At 46.6% G+C, this 14,593-nt stretch overlaps 1 protein-coding gene across 2 annotated transcripts in view; it reads right to left on the bottom strand.

Moving 5' to 3' along the window:
- CDH13 (cadherin 13) overlaps nucleotides 1-14,593 on the bottom strand; it is a 1,120,403-nt gene that overhangs the window by 775,654 nt on the left and 330,156 nt on the right. For both annotated transcript variants that reach the window (XM_051847323.3, XM_051847322.3), the window contains exon 2: nucleotides 10,345-10,456. In XM_051847323.3, the coding sequence (XP_051703283.1) occupies nucleotides 10,345-10,456 (112 nt within the window). The remainder of the gene's footprint in view (nucleotides 1-10,344; nucleotides 10,457-14,593) is intronic.

Here is a 14,593-nt window from a genome sequence, read left to right as displayed (position 1 = left end):
TCAGAGGAAAATGTAGGAGCCCTGCACTGTGGGAGGAAGCACAGTGCTGAACCCTGCATCGCAGCCAGCAGGAACGTGGATTCGCTGCCAGGGGAGCACAGCCCATTTTACACCTCTGCCACCTCCTGGGAGAGCTTCCGCTCTTTTTTTTTTTTTTTTTTAAGATTTATTTAGCATTTATTTGAAAGTCAGAGTTAATGAGAAGAAGAGGCAGAGAGAGAGAGAGAGAATGATTGTCCATCCACTGGTTCATTTACCAAGTGGCAGCAATGGCTGGGCTTAGATCAGACCCAAGTCAGGAGCCAAGAGCTCCATCACAATCTCCCACTTGAGTGCAGGGGCCCAAGGACTTGGGCCATCTTCTTCTGCTTTCCCCGGGCGCATTAGCAGGGAGCTGGATCAGAAGTGGGACAGCCGGGGCTCGACCGGTGCCCATATGGGATGCAGGCACTGGAGATGGCGCCAGCCCTATCTTCAACTCTTCAACCAACCTTTATGCTCTCATCTACAAAATGGGCTTTGTGTCCTCCTCTCACAGGGTAGTTCACTGCAGGGATAACACGGCAGCCCCGTTCCTGGCTCACAGCTGCCTCTCAGGGCTCTTGTGTGAGCCGGTCCTTCTGCCTCCACCTGTAGCCACCTGACCTTCTTATTCCAGGCAAATTTCTTCCAAAAGTTCAAGTCTCAGATTCTCATTCCACAGTAGCCACGCAGCAACCTCTGCCACAGGCCACGCTAATTCCTTCACCGGCCTTACCATCACCTTGTCCGGCACCATCATCCTGTATTTGGTGTTCTTCTCTTTCCTTTGGGACAGGAGCCACCTTTTTGATCTTGTTCAAAGCTTTGCCCCCTGTACTTAGCACAAGGCTGGTGACCAGCTTTTCTTAAGTAATCGGCTGAGTGAATGGTAAAGACTCCATCTATGCCTTTTACTTGCTTATCCCATTTCACTGTCCAGAAGGAGAAATAATTCAGCCAAAAATAAAAGTGCTCAGGGATATCTTGATTGGCAGGAATGTGTACCTCCCGCAATTTTAAGTCAACAAAAATTTCTATGAAAATGAAGTTGAGAATGTCAGAGGGTGCTACGCTTATGAGACTGTGTGTGGATGTGATCTGTTACAGGATAATAGGATCTTCTGCCTTCTCAAACTATTGGAAGCCAAGCTTAATCTTTCCCAGTTCATACTTTAATTCCTGATTCATTAAGCAGCCCAATTCATAGGCTTCTAATACCTTAAATTAGGAGATGCTCCTCAAACATCCGTATGTTCCTGTATTCTTAATCCCTTCTAGAAAAACAAATAAAAGAAGTGTAGAAGAGCTCCAGGACCACATGAGTGAAGACACTCCGCAGGTTGAAGAGCGAGGCCATATGGCACACTTAGGATTTGACAGTCTTAATTAAACAATCTGCTCACCAGCTTCACCATGGAGAAACCTGGTGTGATGTGACGGCTGTCCTTGTCCCCTGCCACCTAAAAGACATTTCCATGTCTGTGTGTGTGCTGCGTTCTAAAAGTCCTCATGTGTGGAGTCCAGCCTTCAATCTTAGCTTGTTAGTACTGAAAGGGCCTTGGCAATAGGTTACTAACACCCTCCCGGGGGCTCTCCTGCTTTTCCCAGCTCAGCATCAACCCACTCTTTCAGGCAACAGCAAATCCATTTCAATAGGCCTGGCCAGTAGGAATACAGAATCCTCTTGTGCCCGCTGACTGGCTCAGGGACAGGCACATAATACATGCTGGCCCAAGGAGGCTTAGTCGAGAGATAGTTGCTGGAAAGAGGTGCCCTGCAGGGCTGATCTGGAGCCCCAGGGAGCCACCTTGAGAATGAAAGTAGAAATCAAGACAACAGGTAGCACACTTGAGGAATGAGGGGTGGTGTTGATGACATCACTAGAGCATCTCTATCTAGCCCAGCTTCTAGTATTCTTTTTTAAAGAATTTTTAAAAAAAATTTTTTGACAGGCAGAGTGGACAGTGAGAGTGAGAGAGAGAGAGAGAGAGAGAGAGAGAAAGGTCTTCCTTTTCCATTGGTTCACCCCCCAATGGCTGCTGCAGCCAGTGCACCGCTGCGGGTGCACCACACTGATCCGAAGCCAGGAGCCAGGTGCTTCTCCTGGTCTCCCATGGGGTGCAGGCGCCCAAGCACTTGGGGCATCCTCCACTGCCTTCCCGGACCACAGAAGAGAGCTGCACAGGAACTGGAGCAACCGGGACAGAATCCGGCGCCCCAACCGAAACTAGAACCCGGGGTGCCGGCGCCACAGGCAGAGGATTAGCCTAGTGAGCCTCAGCGCCGGCCAACTTCTAGCATTCTTAAACACATGGGGTGATGGGTTGAATGTTTTTACTCTGAAGATAGTTGGGACTGGGTTACTGTTGATTACAACCCAGAGAGCCCAGGCTAATACACATGGTCACATACTACTTGCATTAGCAATCCCAATCATTGAAAATAGCCAGTAGTCCATGCCCTTCAACTCTTAGCAGTGTTCTCTGCTTCCTTTACTAAAACTAAGAGCAGTCACCAATACGAGCGAGGATATGGTAAGGATGACACTCATGTTCTCTCTCTCACACCATATCATCTGATTCACACGCATGTCTTGGGAGCAATGGCAACACCATGGAGTGAACTGGGAAGAGCAGGAAGGGCACACAGAGCAAACAAGAGGGTCTATGGACATCAGAGGGCCACAGGGAAGGCCTCAGTTGCAACTGTTCTAACACTACTTCAAGCAGCTGATATCTAAGAGCTTACTATAGTCTAGCTGCTACCCTTAGCCCTGTACAGAGATCAGTGTTTCATTTTCAGAACAACATACTGGGGTTGCTCCCACTATAGCATCCATTTTCCAAATGAGGAAAGAGAAATGGAGTGATTTCTTCCGCTGTATTTTTTCCCCAAGTTTCTTAGCTGATAATGAGCTGACCTTACATCTGAACGTGGGCAGCCTTCCTCTGGGATCTATACTCTGGAGATCCAAGACGGCTCAGAATTTTTAAGACTCGAAATTCCCTGTGTTGATGACAAATTCCTTTCATTAAACACTTCAGACTCCCACACTGAGCTGCAAAACAGGATGTGTTTGTGGGGCAAATTTCGCCAAAGGGCTCACAGTGTGAAATGTCTTGTCTATTTATTCCTTCCATTCTACTGATAAGAGAACCAAAGCCAGCGGCAGAGGGTCAGCCTGCTGTCTGCAGAGCTGGCACTTCCCACCCAGCTCCCTGCTGATGCACCCGGGAAAGCAGCTGCAGGTTCACCAAGCACCTGGGGCCCTGCCACCCACATGGGAGACCTGGATGGAGGTCCAGGCTCCTGGCTTCCGCCCGGCCCAGCCCCAGCCATTCAGGGAGTGCCTCAGCAGTCCATCCATCCATCCATCCCTCCCTCCCTCCCTCTCTCTCTCTCTGTAACTCTGCCTCTCAAGTATATAAATAAATGGTTTTTTTTTTAAAGGAAAAAGTCCTCTCATCCTAACTTCATGCATTTCCCATTCTTCAAAGAGCAGCATATGACCCAAACCTGATGGAATGATCTCTAAACAAGTCATCCTATCCCTGCCTGATGCACGTGTGGGTTCACTTCTCTTGCTATGGTCATTTCATTGTATTGCTTTGCGTTTATGAGATAGCTAGTACAAAGCATCTCAGGGGATCCTAGTGATTATGAATTGACTAATTACACACTGTCACAGATCGGCCAGCGCAAGGGAAAGGACAAACAATCACAACACTGCACTTCTGCAGAGCTCTGCTGCAAAACAGGAGAATCCTGAGCGTCAACAGCAGCCCGCGCCTGACGCAAGCTCTAACGGACTTCACAGCATGAGTGAACGAGGTGGCACCAGAGTCATTTCCACGGCGCATCACAGCATCGTGAAAGTAACGCACCACCTGCAGCCTAAGGCTTGCTCACCCCCATCCCAATCGCAGCACAAGTGAGCTTCAAGGATTTCACCCATCAGCTACTTAGTCTCCCAATTCTGGGTTAAATATAAGTGGGAGGCGTAAAGGAAGACCAGAAAATGGGAAGGAAATGGTCCTTTTGCCTTTTAAAAATCACACAACAATGAAATTAAAAGAACTTAGAAAGTTCTTGAGGACAGAGAATCGTGACATTACAGAAGCGTGTGTCACCTCAGCTCCAGGAAGCAGGCCTTCTCCACCTGCTTGGTTGCAAAGTTCATCCGTTTATTACCATTCAAATGAAATCTCTTCAGCAGGGTCAAAAGGGCTTTTGCTTTGACATTTAATTCGCTGGCAACGTATTTCCCCAGTTGGGATGCAAAACACCTCTCCCATTGCTTTTTCATTAATTGCCTTCATTTTTCAAGTTCCCTGTTTGATTTATAGTCAATTACAAGCACCCTCAGAAGCCACGACTCATGTATGTTAAGTACAAATATGATTGATGCGACTCCATGCTCTCCATGCATGACCTGGCTGCCACCAAGGCTGGAGTTCATGGCCAAGGGAAGTCTTGGTGAAAAGGGACTCCCAGGGAGTGTGGGTGGAGGGTCATTGGCAACCCGGCACTGGATCTATCTGAACCAAAAAAAATGAGCTACTTTTCTTACTACAGAGGAGAGATGAACTTGGCGATGGACAGAAAAAAATATGCAGAGAAAGCTCACACAAGATCCAGGTTGATGAGAGCGATGGGGAAATTAAATGGCAAATCTCCCTGATGAACAACCACCAACATCAACAGAAACTGAGAGATTCCAGACCACAGAACTTCAGATAAGAGACCAGAGCTTGGAATCTTGGTTCAAATCTTGATACCAGCAGTTACAAGTGATACCACCTTTGTTAAATAGCTTTGCCTACCTCAGCCTTAGGTGCACACACCTGTAAAATGGGCACGGGAAACTGTATTTCCCACAAGGGTTGTAGTGAGGCCCAAGAAGACCCCTGACACATAGTGATGTCAGCATCACACAAATGTCGGCAATCAAGTCCTGAGATGCTGCACTGGTGAACCGTGGGGGAGCCTTGCAGCCTAGGATTTCTAACAAACGCACACCTTGGTCCACTGCCTAGAAACGCTCTGATCAGCACTGACATGTAGCGCCCCATGAGGAAGTCTCCCAAGAACAAGCCCTGCCTCTCCCGAAAAAATAATGTGCTGAAACGTCCTGAGAATATAAAAAAAAGTCCAGGGCACAGAGTGACATCAACCTAATGCCTTAGATCAGTGGCTTCCTACCAAAATGGAGTATATCAGACATTCGGTGCATTTTTCACAAGGACTGATTTACTCCAAAAACTGCCTTTGTCCTGTAATTCATCCTTACTCTGTTTCTGTTTACTTCTCAATACCAATGGCCATCTAAGGTCAATGGTAGCCAAAGTCAATGGTAGCATTTTCGTCCTGCACAGGCCCTGGTTACCCTGAGGCCACAGTCCCTCTGTGACCCATCTCTCTCCCTTTTAGGAGTCCCTATCCAACTTGGTACACTTGTTTTTACTGGGGTCTGCCGAGAGATCACGGCTGAGGCCTGACACTATTCCTGGGCTCTCTTGCACATAGGTTTGCCACGGACAAGTATGCTCATACAATGTGAGAATGACACGGGCTGCTGCAGCACCCAGGGCACCTTCCCCACTCTTGTCACCTTGTCGGCAAGCTGGGTGACATCAGGGTGCTAGAGGCCACAAGATGGCAGGATCAAGCTGCGAGTGGCCTCAGTCCTCAAGTTCTCACACGGAGGGCAGCCACGAGGAGCAGAGCCACCCAAAAGAGCAGCCTGGCCTGCATCAACGCCAACCAAGTGGGAAGCAAACTGTAATCTTCTCACATTTGTTGGGGCCGTTTGCTATCAATGTGCAACCTGGCTGATGCTGACTAATGCAAGCTCTTTGCTAAAAGTGTGATGGGGGCAGCCATTCAGCCTCACAATCAAGACACTGGGTGTGATGCCTGCATCCCAATCAGGATATCTGTGTTCAAGTCTCAGGCCCAGTCTCCATTCTGACTTTGTAAGAATGCAGACTCTGGAAAGTATCACGTGATGGATAAAGTTAGCCAGATCCCTCCACGTCTCTAAGACAGCCTCATTGATTTCCAAGCTCCTGGGGTTGGCCTGGCCTGGCCAAGGTCACTGAGGCATTCGGGGACTCAAACAGTGAATGGGAACTGTGTCTTTCTGTCTCTCTCAAATACATACATAATTTTAATCTTTTAAGTGTGACTGTACAGGCTGTACTGTAGGTGAACTTAGGTGTGGCAGTTGTGTGGGTGTGGGTGTAGTCCAAGAGGAGTGACCCACAAAAGATGAATGTATCGGGGGAAAGAAAAGGAATGAACAGTCCTAACAGTAGCTCAGTGGCCAGCAGATCGTCTTTTCTGGACACTGGAGGATGGACATATCCCCCACCAACAGAGATGATCACACCCATGATTCCTCCTTACGAACTCAACGACCATAGATCCTGCCACGTACCAGCAAGATCTTTTGAGCTGAGTGGGGCAGAGGAACGTAGCCCACCTTACACTTTCTTTTATTTTATTTTTTTATTTTTTGACAGACAGAGCAGACAGTAAGAGAGAGAGACAGAGAGAAAGGTCTTCCTTTGCCGTTGGTTCACCCTCCAATGGCCGCCGCGGCCGGCATGCTGCGGCTGGTGCACCACGCTGATCGGATGGCAGGAGCCAGGAGCCAGGTGCTTCTCCTGGTCTCCCATGGGGTGCAGGGCCCAAGCACCTGGGCCATCCTCCACTGCACTCCCTGGCCACAGAAGAGAGCTGGCCCGGAAGAGGGGCAACCAGGACAGAATCTGGCGCCCTGACCGGGACTAGAACCCGGTGTGCCGGCGCCGCAAGGCGGAGGATTAGCCTAGTGAACCACGGCACCGGCGCCTTACACTTTCACAGAACACGTGTTCCCTCCTCTGCTAGGGGCAGCTCCATTGTCCAAGTGAGCTACGCTTCTAAGCCTAGAGTTTTCCATTCTGGGTTGCAGCTGGGAGGGTGTAACAAAGGGCTGCTGTCCAGTCCTGGTGGAACCAAGATGGCAGCTCCCGGAATCCCAGAACCTTCACAAAGCAAGACTGCCTTGTCAGGTAATTCCAGAGAGTCCTGGCTGCCAGGGATTCCTCCCCACAAATCCTTCACAGATTTCCTCCCTGAGTCCAAAGGCTTTACACCCATTTCTCCTCTCCGAGTTGGGAGCTACCCTTTCTCACTGCACTGCTCGTCGGAAACCAGAAGTGACCACATCTTCCCAGCTCACCTCTCAAGGCTGAGATGAAGTCCAGAAAGTCTTGCCTGAATTATCCTGAGCTGGAGACTCCGCATCATGCTGTGAAAGACAGCCTAAGAGCTCCTCCGGCTCCATTAGAAGAGATGGAGGGATGCCTTGTTTTGATCCTGGCAGCTTGCTGAAAAATGGCCTTTTAAAGAAGAAAGCAAGTCTAGTTAGTGGAAAGGAGAGCAGAATAAAGAGTTATTTGGATGTGAAGAAAATAAAAGCCTTCAGAACAACTGAGGGAAAGATGTGTCGGAGTGAACAGTGAATAAAATATTAGGGAAATAAAAGAAGTGGAGGTGACCATTAGGAACAGTTAAAGCAGAAAAAGATAAGTCATCGAGACTTGAGAAGCAAGATGAAAAAGGATAAAAGGCAGTATTACCGTCAGAACAAAGGGAGCAGGAAGCCGTGGACAGAATCAACATTCCCTTATAACTGGCTGAAAGCTCGCCGCAGAACTGGCTGAAGCGTGGGGTATGCGCAGATATACAATGTCTGCTTTGCAATGGGACAGCCCTTTCAGACGACAGTGCGGTACTAGGACACCAGTGGGTTGTCTGGGCTTACACCTCCTACAACACCAGGATTTACAACACTTGGCAAATGCAGCTTTTAAATATTCCAAGGGCAAAGTGAAAAAGGTCAAGGACAAATGATCAGTGGGACCCGACATAACGTGAGCTGGCTTCTCTTAGCCTCTGCTGTCACCTACGATGTCAACTGACATGTGTCCGTCACCAAGTCCTTCCCACCTCACCCATTTCCTGGATCTTCAGGATTCAAACCCAACTATCTAAGCCTTTTTAAGCTTTCTGGCTCTGTTTGAGACTTTCCGTTTTTCATCCCAGTGCCAACCTTGTGTCGTCCCTAGGGCCTGCACGCTACCAGCACACCTCACTAGTTGGGCTCCTGGTCGGTCACACTGATCACGTTTTTTCAGAGATGGAACAGTTTCACGTTGAATCATGAGGAAATACAGGAGTGGAGCTGAGAATCAGAGAGAAGGAAGAAGGAGGGGAGAGGCTTAGAGTACTGGTTAGTTAGGTGCAAAAGTCCTCTCAACATTGTGGACTTGTTATTTCCTTCTTCAAGTGCAAGACAGCAAAACGTCAGCTCAGAGATCTAGATCTTCCCACACAATATTCACCAGGCATTCTCCCGTCTTCTTCATTGAACCACAACTGCTCTTATTCACAGGGCCTATACTTGTGCAACCTACATTCATGGCTTGAGATAAACATGAAAGTACCCAACCAGTTCTGCTCCTTGTATTTTTTTAACATAATAATCTATATGAACAGGCACTTCAGAGAGAGGAGCTAATCAGAATGTGCTGACCCAACAACTCACACACGAAAAGCAAACTTCCAAGGTCCTCAGTCCCCCTATCACTGACTTTTCCTGAATGTGCTATCACTGACAATCACCCCAGTCTCATTTAGCATTTACTAGCTTACACAGAACCAAACAACCATAACCCACTTAATTACTTGGGGGATTAAAAACACAACACACATATACAGACACACACAGAACTGTGATACTGGAGCATAGAGTATAGCCCAGTTTAAATTAAAAAGATCCCCCCGAAGTATGATTGTCTCTAGCTTCTCGGCGGTGAATTAAAAGCTGTTTGGTGTCGTGAAGATTACAGAAGCAATCACATTTATGGGCCTGCTTTGCATACCAACTCTATTAATTTCCATACTCTGGGTGGCTTCACATTTCCAAGCATGTTAACATAGATGCCATTTGGGATAATCATTTGGAGAAAAAAAAAATGATAAGGGGGGGGGGGCATGAGGAACAGAGCAAGAGATAGAGCTAGAAAAATGGCTCTTGCAAATCAAGTCCTTTTTGAAATATATCAATTCTGATAAATACAAAAATCAAAAGACAAATGAGAGTTCCTGATGGCCTGACCCAGGAGTCAGACTCAGAGATCAAATTACCAGGAAGCACACATTGGAATTCACTCGTTGTGCCAGTCCTGCACTTGTCATTGCAGACTCTAATTATTGAGATGATTTCATTGACATAATTGCATCAAGATGTGCGTGGGCTTCACCTTGGATAGTTCCCTTGATGTTCAGCATCGCATCTTCATTAGTGTGTTCCTTTCCACTTCTAACAGTGTGTCTCCATCTAGAATGATCCAATCAGGCCCGCACTTGGTCCTTTTCTATAAGCTGGCTCCATACAGAACAGGAATGAAGGAACGTGACTAGCAGGCAAGGCAGATTGGAGACTGTAAGGGCAAACGTGAAATCACCCTCCTTAAAGGGAAACGAGAAACTGACCAAATTGTACCGTTGCCTCCTATCCTTTGCTCGAAAATTTTAAAGAACAATGCTCAAGGTTCTACAGTTAAGTGGTTACTTGTCTACCACCAATTTGAAATTCCAATGAGCTGAACTAGGAATGTAGTGCACTGAACCGTGTGTCCTGGGTCCTACTAAAGGTAATACTACACTGACATTAAAAACAGGAAGTGATCCCAACCACAGATCCAAGGAATGCACATTTTAAGGTGATCAACCAGAACTTCAAGGAGCCTGAGTTTAACACACAGAACAGCCAATGTAGTTTTTGACTTTCTGAAGACCACTGATCTAGCCCAAAGAAGAGTTTTTCATTCCTACATCTCCAAACTCCCAGAAGCCAACATTGCACTGCTATCGTTATTTGATGCAATATTACGTATGAGAAACTACAGCAAGGACAGCGTCCATGGCAAAGTGATGGTTTTGCTCTTTGGGGTGTGCCCAGGGGAAATGGATTTCATTTCTTTTACAGTGAAGAATTCACGTCAGAGGTTGATGGCCTTCTCTTCTCCAAGCAGTGAGGAAACGCTCCCTGACAATGATACTAAAAAAGCAACACACACTCCACTGGATTAGCCTCTAAGCTGGCAAATCATTAACCTAAGACTTCCACCCTGCGTCAAACAGTGACATAAGAAGAACGAGTAGAAGACAACAGTTCGGTAAATATCACACCCAGAGACGCATTTCTAAGGCCCTGGTAAACTCCAGTGTGAGAAGAGGCCACAGGCATCTTCACATGACTTTGCTTACAGTTGAGAACGGACTGGTCCTTGATGAATTCGATTGGCTGGTTGATATGGAACAGCTTCTGTTGAAATCCAGGAGCACAGTCCAAATCTTCAGCAGATGTTAGCAGCAGCACCTGAAAAGGAAAAACAAACAGAAAGAAACAATGAAGAGAGAAGCCATCAATATTTTAATAGCAGCTTGTGTGTTTGCCCTACTAACTTTTTACCAAATTTGCGACTTTGAGAAATGAGCGGAGGTTTTAATTTCATTTCCCAAATGGAGAGGTAAGTTGATACTTCTCTTGTGGCTGCCAACAATTCATTTTGGCAATGAGATTTGGAAAATGCACAAACGGGAACAGCTGCAGCAGTTTCCATTAAGTTACAGTTAAAGAAATAACTTTGTCAGATTTTTACACCTGCTAAGAATCTCACCATGGTTTCTACGTGTGAAATTTCATTACAGAAACTGTCAATTTCCTATGATGCCTGAGTTGTTATAACTAACTTCACTTTCATACATGCAAAGGAGTGTTGTCATCTGTGAAGAATAAAGAAAATGTGGTTCTTCCATTGGAAGTCGTTTCTAAGAGGCAGCCGAAGTCCACTAGATCCTCACCACGTTCCAACGGGGTGATCATAAGCCACCAACGGCTACCGAGCACTTGAAACACAGCTAGTCCAAAAATGAGAAACTGCAGGTCAAACCTCCAAATTGAATTTTGATATATGAATAATGCAAAACATTTAATAATTATATATATTAATTTTGTGTTGAAATAACATTTTACATGTAGGGCTGAATGCACATGTTATTAACATTAACTTCACAAATTTCTTTGCATCATGGTAAAGTTTTCTACTGGAAAATTTAAAATCTGCTGCTTTAGTTTTTGTCCTAGCAAACCACTGGGATACTTTATCCAGCAGTCAAACAAACCAGGTCATAGGCTTTGGAACACAGCAGGCTTGTGCGTCAACTTTCGTTAGCTACTTTCTCTGTTGTGACTCATTTTCCCATCCCGTGTTGGTATTTTCCTTAGACCACCCTTCCAAACGAACGGCTTGTATCTGTTTCTTAAGAAACCAACTTTTGATACCAGACCTTAAACTCTTAACCACCACATGCAGGCAGTAGAAGAAAACTCATTATCATCCCCACCAGCAAACTCACAGGAGTGTACAAAAGGTTGGAAGATGGCGACCCAGGGCTTCTCTCTAAATACCAGCCCTCCAAAACGCACTGAACCCCAAGGAAGAGGAGGCAGAATCAATCTCAGGAGGTTCACCGCGTGGCTGGCCTGAGCAACATCAGAGGAGTGGAGAGGCAAGGGCCATCACCTTGATCGACACCATCTTTCTCCATCAAAGCGGAAGGATGCTGTGGCTCCAATCCGCATAGCTCTGCTCGTAGGCGTTCCCTTGTTCTGAGAGCAGGCTCTGATTGCTTCTGAAGCAATAACAATGCTGACATCCCAAGTGGCACATACCCAGAATGGGGATTCCGAAGTCAGAATAATTTCCTGGCAATTTCGTAATAGAAAAATCTATAAGCGGCCAATACTAATTTAGTTAAACAGCAAAATGGTCGAAGGTCGCCTCCAGACACCCTGTGTCTACAATTGTATGTTCGCCTTCTAACTGGCTAAGTCTGCCCTCAGATCCCAGACCAGTTAACCACCACAGGTGCTAAGGGAGATGAAGGGATGCTTAGGGCAGGGATCAAGGATGGAGGGAAAGCATGGGCAAGTTAAGTTCTCCTTGCTGGCTGTCTGCAGCTTCCCCTGTCTCCTGATTCCCTGGCTGGGTCTAGGTAGGATTCTTCTAAAACTGGGTAGGGAAAAAAGAACATGGTCCACCTGCTAACTCCCAGGACGGCAGGAGTGGTAGGAGAACTCCCACAGGCAGAGTTTCATCTTTGCAAATTCTTGGGTCTACTTAACCAGTCAAAATCCAAGTGATTTGTAACATACAAGTATGTGGCACCCTGATGTGCAGAGCCTGACTTAATGAGGTGAGAACCAGTCAGATCGTTCATTCACTCACTCACTCAAGAAGTACAAATTTAATTCCTGGATTCAGCTAGGACTTTAAGGAGTTTATAGAGAAGCAATATAGCATAGCAGTTAAAAACATCAACTCCAAACTCGTTTTACTTGGCTCAAAGCTTGAGATGAATCATACAAAGAAATCAAAGCATTGCCCGGGATTAGTCAATAAATGTTGACCAGGACAGTACACGGTGCAGGAAGGGGAAGGGATGCTAACAAATTGTAACATCGTTAATGATTAATTGAAATTAAGATTCAGTGCAGGTCTCCTTGGGAGCAGGAATCGAAGCTCCTCCAGGAGTATCAAGGAAAACAGATACAGTGAAGGGGTCTTCTGCTTCCACAGCAAAGTTAAGCAAGAATCAGCTGGGGACGGGGAGACCACACACTCACCCATCAGCCAACACACTCCTTGTTGTGCATCGGTTCTCATGTGCCTCTCTGGGTCTCAGGCAACTCATCTCTGAAACTGCAATAACCCAGACCAGCGTAGGGCTTCTTAAAAGCTGAGCATCTTCCGGACAGTAATGACAGAGTGCTCTGGTTACTGCCGCTACCTCCTGATTTCTCAGCAGAATGCTAAAGAGTGTCAGTGTCTGAACTTGTCATGGATACACACTCTTCCATTTCACTCACACCAGGTTTGGGGACACTGTGTGAGACATCACCTTTCATTGTTGTAAGAACTACTGCCTGAAGGGGGCTGGCTCCATGGCATAGCGGTGAAGCCGCCAACTGCAGTTTCAGCATCCCATATGGGCACTGGTTCGAGTCCCAGCTGCTCCACTTCTGATCCAGCTCTCTACTATGGCCTGGGAAAGCAGTGGAAGATGGCCCAAGTCCTTGGGTCCCTGAATCTGGATGGGAGACTCGGAAGAAGCTCCTGGCTCCTCATTTCGGATTGGCCCAACTCTGGCCGTTGCAGAAATTTGGGGAATAAACCAGCAGATGGAAGAGCCCCCCCCGCTCCCACCTCTCTGTAACTCTGCCTTTCAAATAAATAAATAAATCTTTTTTAAAAAATAATCACTGCTTGGATGTCACTCCAGAACCAGGCAAGGTCTTCTCCAACATTATCAGCTGTAAAAACGCTACCTGGACAAACTTTTCCCCAAAGCTTCTCTAACTTCCCAGAATTCATGCTATGAGCACTGTCTTTACTACCACTATTACAATGGCCTTCCATGTGGTTTGTTCGTTCATTCGTTTATTTATTTATGTATGTATTTATGACAGATATAGACAGAGAGAGACAGAGAGAGAGAGAGACAGTGAGAAAGGTCTTACTTCTGTTGGTTCATTCACCAAATGGCCCCCACAGCCAGTGCTGCGCTGATCCGAAGCCAAGAGCCAGGTGCTTCCTCCTGGTCTCCCATGGGGGTGCAGGGCCCAAGCACTTGAGCCATCCTCCACTGCCCTCCCGGGCCACAACAGAGAGCTGGACTGGAAGAGGAGCAACCGGGACTAGAACCCGGCGCCTATATGGGATGCTGGTGCTGCAGGCAGACACTTAACCAAGTGAGCCATGGCGCTGGCCCCTATATGGTTCTTTTGTTCACCGATGCATAAGCTCACCAATCAAGAGGTAACCAACACCTTTTTGAAAGCATGAAAATTAGCAAATGTTAAGCTCACCAAAGCTATAATAAGAAAATAATAATAAGGCTGCTTCGAAAGCAGATTCACATTTAATACTTCAAAGTCTGAGCTGTATCAGTTCAGTACAAAGACCAATTCGGTCATGAGAACAACCCTGGGCAAGTAAGGACCCGTGGCTCAGTTTTCTCAGAGGGAAAATGGAGGCAAGAATGGTATCTTACGGGTCATTATGAGCATTTAGTTGATTGTAAAGAGCCTTCAATAGCACATGGCACATAGTAATTGCTGAGTAAATGTTTATTATTTCTCTTTTAAAAAAGCTTTATTTATTTATTTATTTATTTGAAATAAGAGTTAGAGAGAGGGAAAGACAGATAGTCCACCTGCTAGTTCATTTCCTAAATGGCTGCAATGGCCAGGGCTGGGCCAGGCCAAAGCCAGGATCTTCAAGGTCTGCAATGTAGATGCAGGGGCCCAAGCACTTGGGCCATTCTCTATTGCTTTCCCAAGCATATTGACAGAGAATTGGATAAAAAATAGAGCAGCCGGGTCTCAGACCGGTGCCCATATGTGATGTTGGCGGTAGCTTTACCCAGTATGCCCCAATGTGGGCCTTTATTG

Source organism: Oryctolagus cuniculus, chromosome 18 (assembly GCF_051225735.1).
Source record: "Oryctolagus cuniculus isolate XC-2025 breed Fujian yellow rabbit chromosome 18, ASM5122573v1, whole genome shotgun sequence".
Classification (NCBI taxonomy): Eukaryota; Metazoa; Chordata; class Mammalia; order Lagomorpha; family Leporidae; genus Oryctolagus; species Oryctolagus cuniculus.
This window is presented reverse-complemented; position numbering and strand designations above follow the sequence as displayed.